Source organism: Phocoena phocoena, chromosome 19, assembly GCF_963924675.1.
Source record: "Phocoena phocoena chromosome 19, mPhoPho1.1, whole genome shotgun sequence".
NCBI lineage: Eukaryota > Metazoa > Chordata > Mammalia > Artiodactyla > Phocoenidae > Phocoena > Phocoena phocoena.
Window position 1 is genome coordinate 30,023,224 of NC_089237.1, and position 21,326 is coordinate 30,044,549.

General features: G+C 46.1%; 1 protein-coding gene and 2 non-coding genes across 5 annotated transcripts in view; all 3 read left to right on the forward strand.

Moving 5' to 3' along the window:
• Positions 1–21,326, forward strand: part of TEX14 (testis expressed 14, intercellular bridge forming factor) — a 79,930-nt gene that overhangs the window by 14,275 nt on the left and 44,329 nt on the right. For 2 of the 3 annotated variants that reach the window (XM_065897063.1, XM_065897064.1), the window contains exons 2-9: positions 9,145–9,259; positions 13,344–13,509; positions 14,304–14,440; positions 16,214–16,295; positions 16,880–17,010; positions 18,124–18,237; positions 19,477–19,600; positions 20,720–20,898. In XM_065897063.1, the coding sequence (XP_065753135.1) occupies positions 9,145–9,259; positions 13,344–13,509; positions 14,304–14,440; positions 16,214–16,295; positions 16,880–17,010; positions 18,124–18,237; positions 19,477–19,600; positions 20,720–20,898 (1,048 nt within the window). Of the gene's footprint in view, positions 1–9,144; positions 9,260–13,343; positions 13,510–14,303; positions 14,441–16,213; positions 16,303–16,862; positions 17,011–18,123; positions 18,238–19,476; positions 19,601–20,719; positions 20,899–21,326 lie in introns of all 3 variants that reach the window. The other variant, XM_065897062.1, reaches the window with a different exon arrangement.
• On the forward strand, positions 2,726–2,939 carry LOC136139533 (small nucleolar RNA U3). The gene has a single exon (XR_010657061.1). It is a non-coding gene; the product is annotated as a small nucleolar RNA U3 (small nucleolar RNA).
• Positions 8,218–8,432, forward strand: LOC136139534 (small nucleolar RNA U3). Its single transcript, XR_010657062.1, has one exon. It is a non-coding gene; the product is annotated as a small nucleolar RNA U3 (small nucleolar RNA).

Consider the following 21,326-nt stretch of genomic DNA (forward strand, 5'->3'; position numbering starts at 1 on the left):
CCATGTGTTAGTGGGGGAAATGGAGGAGGAACTGAATCAGGTAGTGCAATGGGGTGGGCAGTGATGGTAGAGTTCAGTTTAGGGCACGTTTAGGAGAGATTTCTGACTTTTAGCGGATGTATGGTAAAGGAGTTAGAACTCCCACAGCAGACCAAGAAGGAGCAGCCAGAGAGGTAGGCGGCAAACCGCGCGCATGAGGGTGCCTGATGGAAGCCCAGCGGGACACAGTGAAGTGTATGGAGAGCAGATGAGAGATTAAGATGCAGATGGAAAAGTATCCACTGGCCCTGTGTGGGAAACGGAAACAGAAACTGGCTAGGTAGGGGTGGATTGATCACTGGAGGGATGTGAAGGCTTGCCAGTTGGTGGAAAGAGCTCCCAGGAGAACTCAGGCTGTGATGGAGAGCATAGGGGTGGGTGTGCATTCAGCTGGGGGAAGCGGTAAGATGGGGGGATGCACTTAGGGTTTAATTAGGATGGGAGAGCAAGTGAGAATGCAGTTGGAAAGACTGAGTGGAACAGGAGAAATTGAGTTATGGGAGGGAGCAGCTCCCCCCAGGCAGGAAGCCTTTGAGTCAGCCAGAGAAGATGGGGAGTTCAGAGGTAGGTGGGTTCCTCCATGGAATGTGACCACACTGGGGGCTTTTCAACTGATGGGCTTCTAGTTCTTTGCCAAGTATGAGGAAAGATCATTGCTGAGGGAGGCTGGTGAGGAGGGGTAGGAGAGTTGAGAATAAAGAAGGAATTAACTAATCACCCTAGGCAGCAGGTGAGGAAAAGGCACCTCCTGAGGGTGTGCCCGCTCCACTTCCCTGCTATTGAAGCTCCTGGTCTTGGAAGCACATCCCCAGATTGCAGTCCATTTCTCTTTCTTCCACTGTAGCCATGCACCATGTAGTTCCTCCATGATTTTCTCCTTCTGGATCCGCAGTGGCCAAGCTTTCACTGTGAGCCTAAATTAGTCCTTGGTCTTCTTAAAGGTCGGGAGCTGTGAGAGAAGCGGTATATGCTCTGGAATTGACTCCTTGGTCTGTTATTCATTAGCTGTGGGTTCATGGGAAGTTCCTTGGCCCCAGTCTGTCCCTCTGTAAAGCAGGTAGGTGTAGTACTAATAGCATCAACACGTGGGGTGGCTGTAAAGGTTAAATCAGTTAAAGCAAGTAGGGTAGTTGAGCACTCCCTTCCGCCATTGTGAGGCAGCCCCTCCTTTAGAAGAGAAATCCCTGTCTCTTCCCAGTCTTCCCTGTAGCAGCACCATCCATTGAGTTGTTCCAGGCACAAACCAACATGTCAGCCTTTGAAACCTCCTTCCCTGACACCCCACCCGACCTCCTGCAGGAAGTCCACCAGTGAGTCCCATCCTGTCAACTCAACTTCCGGAACAGCCCACGTTTCTCCTTCTTCCTTGCTGAGCCCAAAGGCGAGCCACCGTGCTGTCTCCTACAGACACGGTGGCAGTGGCCTCAGAAGCGGTCTCCACAGCTTCAGACCTCCCAGTGGCTTCCCTTCACACTTAAAATCCAGGCTCCCCAGGCCTTGCCTAGAAAATCCGCAGATACCTGCCTGCCTGCCTGCCCCTGCCCCCTCCCTCCTACCCTGTGTTCTCCAGCTGTCTTCAGTTGCTGAAACACACAACCTTGTTCCTTTCCTTGGGTCTTTGCCTTCCATTCGTTGTTTTCTCTGCTTAAATGCAACCTCCAAAGAGAGGCCTTCCCTGAGCACCCAGATCTAAAGTAGCCACCAAGTCCCTCTCTGTTTTGACACTCAAAATCCTCTGCATGCCTCATCCTCTGATCCTCTTGGGTGTTTGTTGTCAGCTCTCTCCCTCACTAGAATGTAAGCTTTTTGTGAGTAGGGGCCTCTGTTTGCCCAGTGCCTAGAGTGTCTTTATTTTACAACATGGAAAACTGGGATGATGGTTAAGGTGACACCTACCAGCTCGGCTGTTTAACAGACCTCAGGCAAGTTACCTAGCCTTTCTGTGCCTCAGTTCCCCTGTCCATAAAACTGGCATATACTTGTATTGATCTCATAGTTAAAGCACTTAGAACGATGACCGGTGCCTGTCAAGCTCATGATAAATGGTAGCTAGTATTGTCGTAGCTGGCACTCAGGTATTTGTGGAGGGAAGAAATGATGTCAGATGCAGCAACCAGGTGTCTTTTAAAAACTCAGAAAGTGTGAACAGGTAGTACGGTCATGTGGTAAAAAGCCAAAAGTTTCTGCCTTCCGGCGCTGGTTCTCAGCCACCCAGTCCCCCTGCCCCTGCCTCAGTCATGGTGACCTCTTACCAGAGTTTGAAAGTCAAACCCGTAGGACAGCTTTGAAGGAAACAGCTAAGATAATATATATCTTATATATATCTTTTTGCTCAATGGAATCAGCTAGGTTCTCACTAGCAAAGGCAACGGCCCACCCTTTCCTTTATAGCTTTTCAGGGGCGAGGTGGTTTTACCAGATCTGTGGAGGGAACGCCTCCTGGGCTTTAAAGACGCGGGTTGTCATTGGCTGTCATTCAGTATTATGTTAATTAAGTGTGGCTGTTTTAAAACTTGTTAAATTACATTTCCAGTTAAAATGAGTTGTAAGTGATAGCATTTGAAAGATTGTATTGGAAGAGCTCTTCCTCTTTTTTCCAGTAGACTTAGAAACGGAGAAACGATCTCGCCCTCAGTGTAAAGTGTGCGGCTCCCACAGACCCAGCCGTCACGTGCAAGCTCGGGTCAAGACTATACTTTCAGGGATCATTTCTATAGTTCGTTACTAGAGAAGTTTCTCTGAACGTGTAGAGCACCCGAAACCACGAGGAGGAGACGCAGTGTTCTCTCCTGAGCGTGAAGCTGGCTCTTGGCGTTGTCTTTGCAGCTGTCGCTAGCCATTGATGATCGTTCTTCTCTTCTTTAGGGAGAGAAAGAGGGAGAGGGCGCCGTCTGAGTGGTTTCGTTTGTAGTTGTATCTCGTTAAAGAACAGTGGGGGTAGCTTTTTTTCATGTTTCTCTTTCTTGTTTGTTTCCCTTTTTGTGTCTTGCTATAGTTTGTAGGTAGCTAGGGTTTGTGGTGGCTTACCGTATGATTTTTCAGTCAGTGTTCAAGTTCTCTTGCTGTCCATGCTGTTTTTCGGTTCTCTGGTTGTTGAGAGGATCTTCGTTGTATTTCTGTTTTGTAGAAGGGAGTTCCTTTCCATTGGGAGACCCTTATCCCTTAATTGAAATCTACAGAGGCGTTTTTGCTCCCTGTCAAGTCTCTTGTGTTTATCTCATATCCCTTTTCTCCAATCATTTGTTGATAAAGGGTATTTTTTTGATAGTATTTGCTTTTTAAAAGTTTTTGATGATTAGGGTTATTTCCAAGATGAAACGGGATGATTCAAGTTAAGGGGTCAGTACATGATCTGGAACATGTTAAAGTCCTGTATAAATGGTTGCTTTTTTTTTTTTCAAAGAAAAGGGTAGCCCACGTTGAAATGATTGTTTTTGTTTGTAGGGGTTGGGGTGCATAACCTTTCGTATTCAAGTGGCAAGTGATTTTTTTCACGAATATAGTCTACGGGAATTCCCTGGTGGTTAGGACTCGGTGATTTCACCACCAGGGCTTCGGTTCAGTCCCTGGTTAGGGAACTAATAACCCGAAAGCTGCGCAGCGGGGCCAAAAAAGACAAAAAATGAAAATAAACTCTAAACAGACGTGCTGATGTTTAAAAATAAAGGTGACAACAGTCTAAAGTTTAAAAAAAATTCAGTAAAAATGTACAGAATTACCACATTTTGGGAATCCCTCCGGCTCCCCCAAAGCAGCACACCACAGAACTACAGTTTTTGTTACTTTATTCACAACTTTTTTTTTTTCTAAATTTATCTTTGGCTGCGTTGGGTCTTCTTTGCTGTTCGCAGGTTTTCTCTAGTTGTGTCAAGTGGGGCCTACTCTTCACTGCGGTGCACGGGCTTCTCCTTGCAGTGGCTTCCCTTGTTGTGGAGCACGGGCTCTACGTGTGTGGGTTTCAGTAGTTGCAGCACGTGGGCTCAGTAGTTTTGGCTCAGGGGCTCTAGAGCGCAGGCTCAGTAGTTGTGACGCACAGGCTTAGCTGCTCTCTGGCATGTGAGATTGTCCCGGGCCAGGGCTCGAACCTGTGTCCCCTGCATTGGCAGGTGGATTCTTAACCACTGCACCTGCAGGGAAGCCTTCTTCATGTTATTCTTAAAGGTGATTTTGTCAGTCTATGGCAATTGAGTCTTTCCCCGCCCCCCCCCCATTCAATGGGTGTTAAAGTAGTTAGTATCCTCCATCTGCCTTTTTGAATGAAGGGTTTCTGTGCTGTTGCTACTTTTTCTGGGTAAATTAGGCCTGGAATATACTGCAGGGAAATAGATACATGTCTGGTCCTTCATACTCTGTTGGTTGACAAACAGATCTTGTAGTGAGCTATAGGAGAGGAAGGTTTACTAGGGAAATGGATTTAAAGTAGCTTTAAACATAATTGTGATATATCCTTAATTGTTTTAAGATGGTTTCTTCTTTTCCCCCTCAGTGCTATGATTTTTTCTTTGATGATGCTTGTTTAGCTAAATGCAATTTAAAATTCGCCTTGTTAGTCTAGTACGCTGATTTGTTTTTCATTTTCTTCATCTAAACATTTTTCTTCTGGTTTTTGAGACTCCCTTTTAAATTTTTCCAGGCTAATAAATCAGATATTTTTCCTGACATCTACTTTAGGAATCTATTCTGGTTTTATGTTGGGTCTCTTAATATATCACACTTGTCATTGAACCATGGGCTAGAAAAATCAACAAAATCTCTTAATTCTACTGAATATGATGTGATATAGTTCCCTTTAAGTAAAAGCAGGCTTAATTTCGTGTTGGAGGTGGTAATGCCTTTGAAAACTGCCCTTATTAAACAGCATATATTCAGGGAATTCCCTGGTTGTCCAGTGGTTAGGACTCCGTGCTTTCACTGCCGAGGGCCTGGTTTTGATCCCTGGTGGGGGAACTAACATCCTGCAAGCCGTGCAGTGCGGCCAAAAAAAGAAGTAGGAAGGATAAACAGGGGCTTCCCTGGTGACAGAGTGGTTAAGAATCCACCTGCCAGTGCAGGGGACACCGGTTTGAGCCCTGGTCCAGGAAGATCCCACATGCTGCGGAGCAACTAAGGCCGTGTGCCACAACTACTGAGCCTGCGCTCTAGAGCCTGCGAACCACAACTACTGAGCCCACGTGCCACACCTACGGAAGCCTGCACACCTAGAGCCCGTGCTCCACAACAAGAGAAGCCACTGAATTGAGAAGCCCACACACCTCAACAAAGAGTAGTGCACGCTCGCCGCAACTAGAGAAAGCCTGCATGCAGCAACGAAGGCCCAACACAGCCAAAAATAAAAAGTAAATAAAGAAATAAAAGAGGTTATTTTAACCAGTGGAATCAAAGATATACATATATTCTAAAGTTGCTAACCTGCCTTTATGAAAGTGGTATCATACTAAACACATTCTGCAACTTGCTTTTCTCATTTTTTTTTGAAATTCACTTATTCATTTCAAGAAGCATGAAAAGACAACAAAATCATGAGAAATCAACCTGTGCAATATCAGCAGATATTCAGAGGCTCTGTGCTGTTTTTTTTGTTGTTGTTGTTTTGTTTTTAATGCTTAAAGAAAATAGATGATAATTTGATACTGCAAGTTTATAATTATTTATTTGGTTGTTTATTCAACAAATATGGAGCAGAGGGAATTTATACAGGAACAAAAGAACAAAGGAGCCTACAAATGGCAAGTAGTTTAGTGTGTGTGTGTGTATGTGTGTGTGTGTGTGTTGTGTCTGAAGGATAGGTTATGTACGAGATGTTTTAGGAAGTAAAGACAAAGGCAGCTTGGAACCAGACTATAGGATGCCATAAATCCCAGGTTAAAGAGCTTCTACTGAAACGGAGCAGGACCCTATAGACCTTGCCCCCGATGTCCTCAGCCTGCCTTTTGTCTGTGGAAAAACTTTAGCCAAAGAATAAGTTTAATGAGAGGAGTGATAAAATACAGAAGCAAAGAAAAGCAGTCAAACAGGAAAAAACAATAATAGTTTAGTCAGTAATCAAAGTGAAGGACCTTTAGTTCCTTCTCGAGGGTTATAGATAATATTCGGAGCCACATCCCGTGAGCTGTCTTATGGATACTGAAACCCCAACCAGGTGGAAGAAGTTAACTACATGATGACCAGGCTGTAGTCGTGACACAAGCTGCCACAATTCTGATAATTTGCCGCAAAGAAATGGAAACAAACCAACCCTGGAACTGAAGATTAACTGTACCCAAAACAGTCACGATGGCACTGGCTAGACCACTGCATGACCAATGTCAAGATGACGGTCAGAGCTGACTGTGCTGGTTCTGCATGTAGTCCTTTCCCTCTGTAAAAGCTCTTGTCCACTGGTTGGGGTGGGGGAGTCGGCCTTTGGACAGGAGTCCACCTCCCCCCCCACCCCGTTGCCTGCATCAAAATAAAGCAAACTTTCCTGTCCACCAAGCTTGCCTCTTTATTGGCTTTTGAGCGGCGAGCAGGCGGACCCCACTTGTGATTACAGTACTATACATAGCAAGACATGGGATGCCACTGAACTTGGCATTCCTGAAAGCACCTGTATTACTTGCACAAAATAGATTATTTTTTAAGCTTAAATCCTATTAGTGGTTACAAGAATGTTGGGGTTTTAATTTTTAATATTTATAGAGTAGTTGTTACTTGCTAAACTCTGTTAGATGCTTTAAATCCATCATTTTAGCTAATACCACTCATTGATTGAACTCCCTAAAGTTGCCTGCCTGCTTATTAGATTTTTGCTTTCAATAGTACATCTTGTCTATCTCTATTCTAATTGATAGAGATCTAATTCATTTAAATTAACTGCTTAATATTTTATTATCTGTATGTACCATAATTTACTCAGCTGTGCCTCTAATGGTGGATATTAAGATTTATTTTTTTGCAGTTTTGTATAACCAGAAACAATGCTTTGATAGAATACTTTGTAATGAATCTTTACATAATGGGTTTTTAATATTCAAAGCAGGATTTCTGGTTCAGGTTTTTAATAGATACTGCCGCATTGCTTTCCAAAAGCATTGTAACAGTTCACACTGCCAACTGCATTTAGGAGTGTCTGTTTTCCCACCTCTTCTCCAGCACTGAATGTTTTCTCATTTTTCAGTTTTTTTTCAAGCTTTATGGGAAGTTTAACTTTCTTCCCACTATTTCAAGCCAGGCACCATGTTGTATTGGTTTATTGAATATTCCAGAGTTAGGTGAAATATCCACCGTTTCTAACGTTCCTGGCGGAGAGAACAGCTTGTGCAAAGGAACACGATGAGTATGTGGAAAACAGTACGTGGTTCATTATGGCTGAAGTGAGGGGGAGGGAATTTGGTGCAAAATAAGGCTGGAGAGGTGCGTGTGGGCCAGGCTGTGCTGGACCTTGTAAAGTATTTCTTTTCTGGCCTTGCCTTGTGGCATGCGGGATCCTAGTTCCCTGACCAGGGATGAAACCGGCTCCCCCTGCGGTGGAAGCGGAGTCTTAACCACTGGACCCCAGGGAAGTCCCTGTAAACTATTTAGAGAAGTTCTATCTTTAGCCCAAGAGTTGGGAAGCTACTAAAGCTTTAAGCAGGGTAATGATGTATTATCCTGCTTATTTAAAGACAATTTTAATCTACATTAATATTCCTTGGTTTGGAAAAAAATTCCAAATAATGTTTATATGTTTGCTATTTTGATCACAGCATAAATGGTGTGCTTTGCAAACGTCATAGGTTTTTGGCTTCGGGTCTTTGCTTTCAGCATCCACTTTGCCTTGTAAGTTTTTCTCGTGAGACATCTCACTTCCAACGCGAGGCTTAAAGGAGGCGAGTCCTCAAACTGCGGCGCACGTTGTAGTCGTAAGCGTTTTACGTAATCCTGATGCTGCGGAACTGCTGCGCGAAACGGGGCGGGGTTGGAAATAACTGGCGTGTGATTGGCTGTTTAAAAACCGTATGTTAATTAAATTGACAACTTGAAATGTTTTCTGAAACGTAGAAGGGTTCAAAATGCTTTGTCGGGCTCGGTAGTGGAAAGATTCTTCAGACAACGTATTCCAGTGTACATTTCAAAAAGAATAGCAGTGTAAGAAAAAGTAACCATCAGTAAAATATGTGTGCATTTCCTCCACCTCGGAAAAACAGAGATGGTTGTGTTAAGACTATACTTTCAGGGATCATTTCTATAGTTCGTTACTAGAGAAGTTTCTCTGAACGTGTAGAGCACCCGAACCCACGAGGAGGAGATAGAGCGTTCTCTCCTGAGCGTGAAGTTGGCTTTTGGTGTTGTGTTTGCAACTGCCTTTAGCCGTTGATGATCGTTCTTCTCTTCTTTTTGGAGAGTAAGAGGGAGATTGACGCAGTCTGAGTGGTTTCGGTTTGAGTTATGTATTATGAATAGACTTTTGTTCTTTTTTGGTGGATGTTTCAGAAGGGGTTAGTGGGTATATGCATGCATTACGTACTGTAAGTCTATTAGAGAGGTTTTTGTTGTTCTTTGTGTTTTGGGGTTGCTGTTAAATGTTGTTTAAGGTGTTACTGCTGTATAGGGTTTGTAGTGGTGGTTTAACCAGGAGTAAGTCAGGTTTTTTTTGAAGTGGGTATAGTTGAGAGTTGGGATTTGTATTTGATTTTGTTTTTTTTTTTTTTTTTTTTTTTTTTTTTACTGTGCAGTGAACGTAGTGAGATTGTAGTGGTGTTGTTTGTTCTTTTTGTTTTTTGCAAGTGGTTGGAGTAGTGACAGTGGGCTTTTTTTGTGGGTTGCTTTTCATACAGTCTGTGATATGAATAAATTGTTGGCTGTTGGTGAATTTTAAAACGAAGAGCAATTTTAATCTGCTTTTCCTTTTCCGCGTAGCAGCGTGTGGTGAAATGTTTTAGCAGCGTTTTCCTGTATATAGCACTTTAAGGTAAAGATGGTGGTTTACTTTTGATATGAGACGTTTTGTGTTATTTGGACTACTGAAGGTTTTCATTTTTCTTTTTCTTAAAAAGGAAATTGCATTAGTAATACATTAAAAGTACTGTAAAAAGAAAGCTTAATTTTTGTTGTGTGTTTGTGTTGATCCTGGTGTTTTCTTTGCAGGTGTGTATGTCGATGCAGTTAACTCTCTGGGCCAGACAGCACTTTTTATTGCAGCATTATTAGGCCTTACAAAATTAGTTGATGTCCTGGTGGATTATGGATCAGATCCAAATTAGTAAGTACAATGACATCACTACCTAGAAAATAAGTTTTTAAAATGAATTGAGGTATTTGGAAACTAATTTAGTAAGATTTTAAAAGAACCTTCACTAATTTATGCCAATGAAATACATTTGTATTACCTAATGTTGAATCATGCTTTTGTTTATTTCACTTTTTTGGTTGTGCAACTTGCAGTGTTTTAGTTCCCCAACCAGGGATGGAACCTGGGCCCCCAGCAGTGGAAGCACAGAGGCCTAACCATTGGACCACCAGGAAATTACCAGAAACATGCTTTTAACTGTAAATGAGTTTTCTAAGCAGTTTTACTAGACCCTGTGAAATAAGTGAACCTTTCTACTCATTTAGTCATTAACAAGTACTGTTTATGTATTTCCACCGCACTTTGTAGTTTGTATGATTTGCACTTTAACATACCCCACAACCAAGTTCTTCACCAATTAATATATTTGGCATCACTTTGTCAGGATGACTTTTGTAGTTGTGGTTTAAAAGAATCTGAGTCCAAATTTTAATATGGAACAGCAACACAATGTAATGAATCAACAAGTGAACATTTCTTCTCTTTGTGTAGGACTTTTGCTTTTTCCAGGGCCTTCCCAGGCACTAGCTCACTAAAGCTTTACAACCAACTCTTTGACAGGGAACAGCAGGTATTTTTACAGTTCCCATTGGACAGAACCAGAAACAGATTTCGAGCGTTTATATGATTCCAGCCGATTTTCACAGGAATACCAGAATAAACACAATCAAAAGTCATAAAATAGCTTTCCCATCTTACAGAAGGAGGCCGCTTAATTTTTTTTTTTTTAAGTATTGATGTTGAAAGCTTGTATGTTGTTATAAGATTGTTTGCTTAGTGGGAAAAAACTTGGAAGCTTGGAGAAGTATAAAGAAAAAAACCAATCAGCATGAGAATTCTGAAACCCAGACATAACACAGTGCACATTTTGCTTTGTTTCCTTCCAGAATTTTTCTGGACTTGCATATTTGCATATTTGTCTCTACTGTATCAGTGTTTAATATCAAAACTCAGAAATAAAGGGCTATCTCACTTGATGTTTGCAGATAACAGCTTTGTAGAGAGGCCATATTAGCCCTGCAGTTCCTCAGCAAAAATGCAGCATTTTCTAGTCATCTGCATTTGCATCTGTTTTGTGGAAGTTTAGAGCTAGGTTCTTTAAAGAAGAAATCATTCAAACCTTTAAATATTCCAGAAAGTTTAAATGGCTGGTCCATAATGGTGCATTGTGTTAATGATAGGGTTTGAGACCAGGAGCCCAGCACCTGAAGAAGTTCCCTTTTTAGAAATCCCCATGATGCCAGGGGGAGGTGGGAAAAGACAATATCAAGAGGAAGAAGGCAGACCCTGTAGCTTTTTATTTTGTGATAGGAATGCTTTCATGTACTTTAAAAATATGTTCCATCAAGGGAAGGGAAATTTCTGGGGGGAAGTTGTATTCCTAAGTGCTCAATGGAAATGCTGTGATGGCCTGGGCTTATTGAGGTCACAGAGTCAGATGCCTGCAGGACTAAGTGGGGTCAGTGGGTACAGGCTCTGTCTAAGGAGCATCTGTTGCAGCTGGGCAGAAAAGGAAGCCATGGAGGCCAAATCTTCCAAATTTCCAAGAGGCTGGAAATCCCAGTTTTTATTGTGAAATCCCCAAAGTGTTAAGTATTGTCCATTACTTTAAATTCTTTTTATAAACACTATGTGGACCAAATAAAACATGCCTCTGGGTTGCCAAATCAATCTGTGGGCCTCCAGTTTTCAACCTCTAGGATAAAGTAATAAAACAATACACATTTTGATATCACTTGGACCTGGATTCCCTTGTAAGGGTTAGTTGGGTATAAAAAACATTATTTTTTTCTTCCTTAGCATTCACAAGAAATGACAAATAATATCTTCTCTCTCCCTACCCAGCTCTCTTACTATTTATGGGAAGAATGATTAGAAGGCTGTAAAACATTATACAAATTTATTTTTAAAGCAAGGAGGGGGCTTCGCTGGTGGTGCAGTGGTTGAGAGTCCACCTGCCGATGCAGGGGTCACGGGTTCGTGCCCCGGTCTGGGAAGATCCCACATGCCGCGGAGTGGCTGGGCCCGTGAGCCATGGCCGCTGAGCCTGCGCGTCCGGAGCCTGTGCTCCGCAACGGGAGAGGCCACGACAGTGAGAGGTCCGTGTGCCGCAAAATAAATAAATTAATTAAAAAAATAATAAAGCAAGGAGGATATTACATTTCCCATAGTGCAGTGTGCTGGACTGCTTATCAGACCCAGCAATAAGGGAGAGCTCACAATGAGATATCCCAGCAGTTCCCAGATGCCTGGGTACAGGCCAGCCTCATTGGCCTCAGCTGGGGAACTTGTAAAAAGTACACATTCCTGGGCTCTATGCTTGCAGGTTATGATTCAGTCTGTTGTGTAGTCTGAGAATCTGTATTTTTGACAAATATCCCAATGACTTATTAAGTAAATTATGGTAAATCTGTACATTGGAATACTATGCAGCTGTTAAAAAAGAATTGAGGTGACTTGTATGTTCTTATATGGAAAATTCTCCAACATATACTTTAAAATTTTTATTTATTTATTTATTTATTGCCATGTGGGGTCTTCATTGCTGCACGTGGGCTTCCTCTAGTTGCGGCGTGCAGGGGCTGTTCTTTGTTGCAGTGCGTGGGCTTCTCATTGCTGTGGCTTCTCTTGTTGCAGAGCACGGGCTGTAGGCGCATGGGCTTCAGTAGTTGTGGCACGTGGGTTCAGTAGTTGTGGCTTGCGGGCTCTAGAGCTCAGGCTCAGTAGTTGTGGCGCATGGGCCTAGTTGCTCCACAGCATGTGGGATCTTCCTGGACCAGGGCTTGAACCTGTGTCCCCTGCATTGGCAGGCGGATTCTTAACCACTGCGCCACCAGGGAATTCCCTCCAAGATATACTATTAAATGAAAAAATGTAAAAGCATAACAGTTAATATAGCATGTTCTTTTTCTTTTGGCCACACCATGTGGCTTGTGTGATCTTAGTTCCCCGACCAGGGATTGAACTCAGGCCCTCAGCAGTGAAAGTGCTGAGTCCTAACCACTGGACTGCCAGGGAATTCCTAATATAGCATATTCTTATTCCTACTTGTATATGCATAGAAAATTTCTGGAAGGATACAAAAACTTGTAACAGTAGCTGCCTCTTGGCAAGAGAACTGTGTATGGGTCTGGAATTGGGAGACTTTCTTCTTATCTTTATTATCTCCTTTTTCATTTTATTTCTTCTTCTCCTTCCCTTTCTGCTTCCTCCTACCATTTGTGTTTCGTTTTAAATTAAAGAGAGCAAGCTCTGGGACTTTCCTGGTGGTCCAGTGGTTAAGACTCCACACTCCCAACTGCAGGGGGTGCGGGGGTTTGATCCCTGGTCAAGGAACTAAGATCCTGCATGCTGCTGGGTGCGGCCAAAAAAAAAAAAAAGAGCAAGCAAGCTCTGCAGGTGATTCTGACGTGCAACCAGGTTAGGAAACCACAGCTACACATCACATCTCTACATCTCACAAAGGCTGTCCCTTCATGTCTCAGATAGTTTACTGGTTTTGGTTAAATTTTTCTGAGCTGTAGATCCTTGACCAGATTGCTGATGCCAAGGTCTGTGGGCCTCACCATAGGACTTGGGAGGTAGAGACATTCTCACGTGAGGTGGTCTCTGGTGAGGCTGTGCTTCACCAGCCTGACCACAGGGCACTACAGACGTGAAGAAATTGCTTCAGGGCAGCCAGTATCAGGGGGCTGTGGGGAAAGAACACTGGATTTCGAACCAGACCCATACCTGGGTGTGAATCTTGGCTTTGCCCTTTCGTTTCCTCATCTATAAATTGAGAAATAATACTGCCTTGAAGGGTGGAGGTAAACACGGAAAAGGGGGATGTATATAAAGCTTCTGTGAGGCCCCAGATAGGTGTTAGGCCTCACAAATGGTGTTGTTACAGTTCTCATCACCAAAGGTTGCCTTTGTAGAAAAGGAGCCCTGTGTTACCCATGGAAGGGGAAGAGTGTTGCCATGGACACTCATTGTACCCCTCCCCCACCTCCAGCCGCTGCTTTGATGGGAGCACTCCTATCCATGCAGCAGCATTTTCAGGCAATCAGTGGATACTCAGCAAACTGCTGGATGCAGGGGGTGATCTTCGACTCCATGATGAGAAGGGTCAGAACCCGCAGACCTGGGCTCTGGCAGCAGGGAAGGAACGCGGCACCGCGGTAAGTGTGGGCCCGCTCTGCAGGCACACCCAAGGCAGAGCACAGGGCTGGGAGTCAGGCGCCCAGGGGCAGAGGCTGGTCCTGGGGACAGCACAGGACTTGTAGTGGCCTTGCCATTGACATTGGACACACAGGCCTGGGTTGAAGCAAGTTAACCAACTGTAAACCTTGGGCAAGTCTAGTGAACTTTTCTGGTCATCCATTCAGTGGGGAGGGAGAACAACTGTGGTTTCGTCTGACCCTTAACTAGCACTTGTCGTGCATCAGACGTTCTGAATTAAATTAAATACTCATTTAATCTTTACAACAGCCCTCTCAGGTAGGTACTATTATTGTCCCCATTTTACAGATGGGGACCCTGAAGTGCATTGACTTTAAATAACTTGTCTGTAGCCACTCGCTGGCAGGCATAATGTGTTTTAATGAGGGCTAAATAATCTAACAAATGTAAAGGGCACGTGGAGGGAAGGGGGAGATGGGCAGAGTCCCTTCCCTCTGGTTCTCCTGCTCAATAGCTATTGGGCCTTGGACAAAAGTTAAAATACTCCTGCCTCAGTTTCCTCATCTGTTGAATGAAGGATTTGGAGGTAATTATTGCCAAATGAGCTCCCTGAAAATGGAATCATCTCATTCCATATCTTTAGGAAGTCACTTGGGCCCTTCCCTTTCCAGAGATTTCCCTGTGGGGGGCTTCTGTCTCCTCAGAGCACTCCCCTCAGACCATTCCAATCCCACTGAAGGCCAGGGTGGCCATTAGCTGTGTGGGCATTGACTGTCTCTGCCGTGTGTTGCAGATGGTGGAGTTCATGCAGCGCTGTGCCGCGCACATGCAGGCCATCATCCAGGGCTTCTCCTATGACCTCCTGAAGAAGATTGACTCCCCTCAGCGGCTCATCTGTGGCCTGCCCCGGTTTGGGGGCCTCATGCAGGGGTGAGTGCTGCCTCAAGCAGACTGGGATGTTCTGCATCACCCCCGCCTTCCCTGTGGGAGCCCTCGGTCCCCTCCACATTGGTCCCTTCCAGCAACTGGCCCACCCAAAGGGGTGAGCTTGGAGGGAGAGGATATTGGCATGAAAACCTTCAGTTGTCCCCTGGCTTCCAGGAACGTCTGGGGGAAGTGAATTCTGGGCTCCAGTGGGAACCACCCCATGGTTAGCAGAGAAGGAAGGAACTTTTCAGGCCTGGGCTGCCCAGCAGAAAACACTTTCTTAGCAGAGCAGCTGGCTAGCTTTTTTTTTTTTGTCATCTCGGAACCATGGAAAACGTGTTCCTTTATTGGAACATGCATCCTTTATATCCTAAGGTTGCAAAAGACACAAATGCTTAATTTAAGGTTCCTTGGGCTGTTTTAAGCTGGTGTAAGACTTGCTGCCACCTGGGTGGGCAGCCTCCCCTTGTCCCCATCATAGCTGCAGGAGGTGAGCTCCATCCAGGCTTCTCTTCATGCTCAGGAGAGTTATTTTAAGTTCCCTGGGCTTTAAGACTTAGGATTTATATGTGGAAAATTCTTTCCATTTTGATTTTCTCTGACAGCATCTTTTTCTGTGATCAGGGTGAGTAGACTTGTCACACTCTTCACAGGCTCCCGCATCTCATTCTGTGCACACTGAGTCCTGGTTTTCCTCTCATGACCTGGATGCTTCTCATGCAAGATGAGTTAACGATTCCCTCGAGGACCAGTTACTCCTAACTGCTCTTCTTGCTGCCACTCTTGTCCATCTCAGTTCTTTACTCAGCATCCAGAATGACCTTTTAAAAATGAAAATCGAATTGTGCCGCTCACTGCTAAAAACCCTTTCAGGGTCTTCCCCAAGGCTATCAGGTTAAACTCCCAAATCCCCCATCTGGCCTTGGAGCCCATGCTTGGTTCAGCTCTTCCATCTCTCACACCTCCGCTCCTGCCAGCGTTAGGATCTTGGCAGACCAAGTTCCTTCTAAAAGGGCCAAAGCCTAGTCCCTGCTGCTGTTTTGTGACCTCAGGCCAGCAGGTTTCCCCTTTCTGGCTCCATTTTTCCCATCTGTAAAATGAGAAAGTTGGACAAGGTATGCTTTATGATTCTTTCCAACTTTGACCAACTCTGTTCGTTATCTGTTGTACTAATCCCAAACTTAGTGGCTTCAAACAACAATAAATATTTGTATCTCACATAATTTCTGTAGGTCAGGAATGGCTACACCCAACTCAGCCATTCCAATAGGAATGGCTTAGTTGAGTGGCTCTGGCTCAGGGTTTCTCATGAAGATGTGGTCAAGATGCAGCTTGGGCTGCAGTCATCTGGGACTGGAGGATCCAGTTCCAAGGTGGTTCACTTGCATGGCTAGCAAATTGGTACTGGGTGTTGGGCCTCCCCATTAGGCTGCTGGAGTGTCCTCACAACATGGCAACTGGCCTCCTCTAGAGCAAGTGCTGCGAGAGAGATCAGGGCAGAAGTCCCGGGGGTCTGGCCTTGGAACTCACACCACTCCGTCATTTCTGCAGTATTCCATTAGGTTAACAGACCAGCCCTCTGTGACCTGTGTGTGGCTACACAAGGGCATGAATACCAGGAAATGGGAATCACTGCGGCCCTGTCAGAGGCTGACATCCACTGTCAAGTAGTAAAGACAAAACCAACTACGCATTCTGACAGCTTGGTTCAGCGTTGTTCCTCTAGATATGGGTAGTTAATCCTTACTTTTCTCCTCCTCTTTTAAATATTTCTAGAAGCCCTAATGGCTCTCCTAACCGACTGCCTAAAGCTGGAGTCATTTCTGCCCAAAATATCTACAGCTTTGGCTTTGGAAAGGTAAGAGGTTGCTACCAACACTCAATGTTGGCAGGGCTAACTGGGGAATCGCCCGGCCCTGGCTCTGGCCCTGGCCCCAGGGCCCACAACTGTGTCCAACTCTTCCTTCCTATGGAAAGTTAAAATACTCCCTCTCCAAAGTGTTTTTTTTTGTTCTTTACTGCTCTTGCAGGACAAGTACCACCTCTTAGTGTTCTTGTCCTTACTGAAAAATGATGAAAACCTTGGAGAGTTCTCTTGAATGCCTTTGGGCTAGATTTGGGGAGTTTTAGACAATGATCCTTTAATTCCCAGCGAAGGCCCCAGGCATGTTCTGTGGGTGTCTCAAGAGGCGCCTGAAGCCTGGTGCTTCAGGCCGGCATCTGACCTCTTTCCGTGAGCCTGTGGTTTCCTCGCTAGCAAAAGGGAAAGGGTATTACAACCTTGCAGTGCCTCTTGGAAGATTAAAGATAATAAAAAGAATTATGTCCGGTGCATAGGGGTATTCAGCAAATTGATAAATAGCAGCTCTCTCTATTTTTAGCTGGCTGGTAAAATTCTGGAGGAGTTTTTCCCCACCATTTGAAGCTGTGCTTTGCTTTCAGTTTTATCTCACAGGGGGCACGCAGCTGGCTTATCTAGGATCTCTTCCAGTAATTGGAGAAAAGGAAGTGATTCAAGCTGACGATGAGCCCACCTTCTCTTTCTTCAGTGGCCCCTACATGGTCATGACCAAGTAAGTGGAAGCAGCTGGCCAGTGGAGGTGAGACTTAGTCCCACAGGAAGGATGGACTTTAGTGACTTCTTTGTGTGTGGAGGGTTTCTGCCCAAACACAAGGACACACTGAAAAGCAGATGTCTAGATCAGGATTTCTCAGCCAGGACACCATTGACATTTTTGTTATCCTTTATTGTTGGGGGCTGTCCTGTGCACTGTAGGATGTTTAGGAGTGTCCCTGGTTTCTACTCACTAGATGCCAGTAGCAACTGTGTTTGCCTCCCCGCAACCCCCTACATTTGTGATTGTGACAACCAAAATGTCTACAGACAAGGCCAAATGGCCCCTTGTTGAGAACAACCGCTCTGAAAGATTACTCATGACAGTGTTTCAACCTTTCTACTCTCTAGAGAATTAGAGGCAGCATAGGGGTGACTGTCTGGCCTCAGGTCAAAGGGTACTGAAGCCCTGCATGGCTCTCACCAGCCAAATGCAGCAGAGGCGGCAGTAATAGGATTTGGCTGTGATGAAAGTCCCTGGGATGTTCTCAGTCCCCAGAGACCTGCCTACTGCGGGATCACAGGAGTTGTCCTGGCCAAGGTCTCTTGTCCTCCTTGAACCTGGCTGCCTCTTCCCTGCTTAGAAGTCACACCCTTCTAAAAAGGCCTCTACAGACCCGCAAGGCTCTGTATCCCCTGCAGATATGCTTCTTGTTTTCCTGCCCGTGCCACAGACTTGTTGTCACATCCCCTCTTCTTCTGTCCACTGCTGCGGCCTTTGCCCACGTCATCACTGTCCCTCCCCCAGGCTAGCCTCCTAACTGGCCTCTCATTCTCCAGACCACCCCTGCCCTCCCATTCCCCATGCTGCTGGTACCCTTGTCTTTCTAAAATACAAACCTGATCAAGTCCCTCCCTCCCTTAAATCCTTCAGTGACTTCCTGCCACCTGCACTAAGTCCCTGAAGTGCTTTAGGCCCCTGGGGGTGGTAGGCGGGAGGACCCAGCAGTGCTGGGGTGGGGGCTTTACAGAGTCTGTATAAACACTCCTTCTCTGGTCTCTGGCTCAGAGCTCCTCACTGAAGCAGTGGCTGCTCATTCCCTTCTGCTCCCGCCCTCTCCTGCCCTTGTAGCCTTCTGTGGAACGGGAGCAGGGTCACGGTGAAGGAGCTGCATCTTCCCACGCACCCGCACTGCCGCAGGCGGCGGCTGGCTGACTTGTTAATTGCTGAGCTAGAGCACAGCAGGTGAGAAGAAAACCCAAGAGCATTTCAGACCCAAGTTCAGGGCTGTGCAGGGCTGTGCCTGAGGGTGGAGACCAGCCCCCTCAGCCTCAGCATTTCCTCGTTGTAGGTTGGTTTGACTTCCCAGGGCTGCCGAGAAAGAAGAAGAACTCATGAATAGCCTGAGTGTGGGGATGGTGGTGGTAGGGGCTCAGTTCAGTCAGCTGATCAACTCCCCATGACACGTGTCTCTGAGGTGCAGCCTTCAGGCCTGGCGGGCTCTTCTGCAGCCCCTGAGCCCCACCTTATTTTGGGCCCTGTGCCCATCAGGTCAGCGTGTGCAAGACCATCTTCATAGAGCATGGCTCTGCTGGAGACCCACGTGTCTGAGGAACCATGTCTCTCCTTGGAGGACACGCTGATGGGATGGGTCTCAGTACCTTAAGTTTCCTGTGGCTCAGGGGTTAGTCTTTCAAAGGGGCAGGAAATCCATCCTCGGTTTCATACCAGGGCTGCTGAGGCCTTGGAATAGGCCCTGGCTCATCGAGTTCTCTCCTGAGGAAATCACTCAACTCCTGTAAAGCCCGATCCTTCCTTTTGGAGAAGTCATCCTAAAGGGACTCAAGGAGGCTGGAAGGGCTCATAGACGCAGCATGGATTTTTTTTTTTTAATATTTATTTATTTATTGCTGTGTCGGTCTTATTGCAGCACGTGGGATCTTCCTTTGCGGTGCACGGGCTCAGTAGTCGCAGCACGTGGGCTCAGTTGCCCTGTGGCACGTGGGATCTAAGTTCTGTGACCAGGGATCACACCCACGTCCCCTGCATTAGAAGGTGTATTCTTAAGCACTAGACCACCAGGGAAGTCCCCACAGCGTGGATTTTGATGTGAGGGTCTATGACCTTGGGCCTGACATCTCCCCGACCTTGGTTTCCTCATCTCTAAAATGAGTGTAACTGTAATGATACCTTTCTTGCAACTGGTTGTTAGGATCGAGTTGATGTGTGTAAAGTGCCTTGCTTAGTAGCTCTTAGTGACATTGTCGTTGATGACCCTAAGCCCTCAGGTTCTGATCAGTGAAAGGTCAAGGGTTCCACCAACAGAGACCCCTACTCCCACCCCATCCCCCTTTCTCGGAAGAACATTCTGTGCAAATAGTATTTGTTTGGAGTGCGTTCAGGGTGCCAAGAAGAAAGGAAAGCGCCCATCTTCCATCATGTCCTCTTCCCTCTGCCTCATCGGAAGCCTCCTTCCCTCTGCAGCAAGTTGCGGCATCCTCACCTGCTACAGCTGATGGCCGTGTGCCTGTCCCAGGGCCTGCAGAAGACCCGCCTCCTGTACGAGCGCGTCGCCGTCGGCACGCTGTTCTCTGTCCTCCATGAACGGGTAAATGGCCGTTTCCCTGGGTTTTTCCCTTGCTCCCCCCCACCCCCCACCCCAGCTCTCCCTTCTCTTCCTCCCTCTTCCTTCTCCCCCAGCAGAAGAGTTGAGAAACCTCTTAATTCTTTACTCTGTGGGAGCTATATAGCACACCATTTAAGGCTGATCAGCACGTTGGAACTAGTGTGAATTTATTACTGTTTGTCTTGCTTTTTTATCAGATATCTAAGAGCTCAGTAGACCCAGAAAACACATAGCCACACTTTTAGCTAACTATAATCAAACAGCCTCTGGTCTTACTTCCCGGTATTTTCACTGGTGCCCTGCAGGACCTTTATATGCAAGTCTTTATCAGTCCCCTCTCCCTTTTCAGACTTCCTGGTGGAGGCGGGGACATATTCCCTGACCCACAGACTCCCTGGGAAACATGCTTTGGGCTGACATGTGGCTTCAGAGAGGTCCTGAAAGATTTGTTTTTCTTTCTCCATGACTTTGTTCTAAAGACCCTGGGCTGGAGTGAGAAGAGACCCTCCAGGAAGGGCGCTTCCCTGAAATGGCTCGCCATTCCTCCTGCCTGAGCACCTCCTGTTAGTGTCCTAGTTCCCTTTCCTCTCCTTGGGTGAGGGCGTTAACTTAAAATGCCACTTCTCTGGGGAGAGACCTGTTATGATTGGGTACTTTGGTGTGAGTGAATTTCTGTCCTCCTAGGATGAACTTTCTAGGTCATCTGACTGTGGTAGGAGATGGAGTGTCCTTTACGTGTCTAGGTTCTCCCGCAGCACAGGCTTGGCTGGGGATGGGGAGCGGGGCAGGTGCATTGCTGGTGGTGGCAGGCCCACTCTGGAGGTGTGTACCAGGCTTTGAGGACTTTTCTCCTCATTTTTCACGGTATCAAGCAGCTTGGCTGAGGGAAAGGAACCCAGGTTTGGAGCCAGGGGCCCTGGGTCAGTGGGACCTTAGGCCGATCACTTAACTTCCCTGAGCTTTAGGTTCCCCAGCTATAAAATGGGCACACTAGGTGGCTGTCGTGAAGATCAGTTGAAAAGACTTTGGGAACTACAAAGCATTCTACAGTGTCGGGGGCCGCAGTCCCCTTTGTTCTGGTGGTTCATCTCTTGCTTGCAGCGGGCCCAGTTCCCCATACTGCACATGGAGGTGATCGTGCACCTGCTACTCCAGACCTCCGACGCCCTGAGATACCTGCATTCTCGGGGCTTTATCCACCATTCCCTCAGCTCCTACGCCATCCACATCGTCTCCACAGGGGAAGCGAGGCTGACCAACCTGGAGTACATGATGGAAAGGTGGGTGCACCTCAATCATGATGTCCAAACAGGATCTCCCTGGGGGTGCTTTGATATAGAGAGAGACTCTGATCTGGGCTTGACTCCTCATTGGTGGGCTGAGCTGGCTATCCATGGAGGAAGAGGTTTCCCAGTGCCTTGCCCTGTCAGCCAAGGTCAGAGGGACTTTGGGGGAGTTATTTCTGCTCAGGACATTCTCATTTTAATAAACATTTAACGAGCATGAGTACACATTAGCCAGCATGTATAAGTTTTCAAAATTTTCTGTGGCTTCACACAACCGAAGTATTTCTCACTCACATTGCACTCTGGTGTGTGTGTGTGTGTGTGTGTGTGTGTGTGTGTGTGTGTGGGAGGGGGTGGTGGCGGCATTCACTATGTTCCACGTTCCTCCCCGCTGTGGCTCCACCATCCCCCAGGCCTCAGTC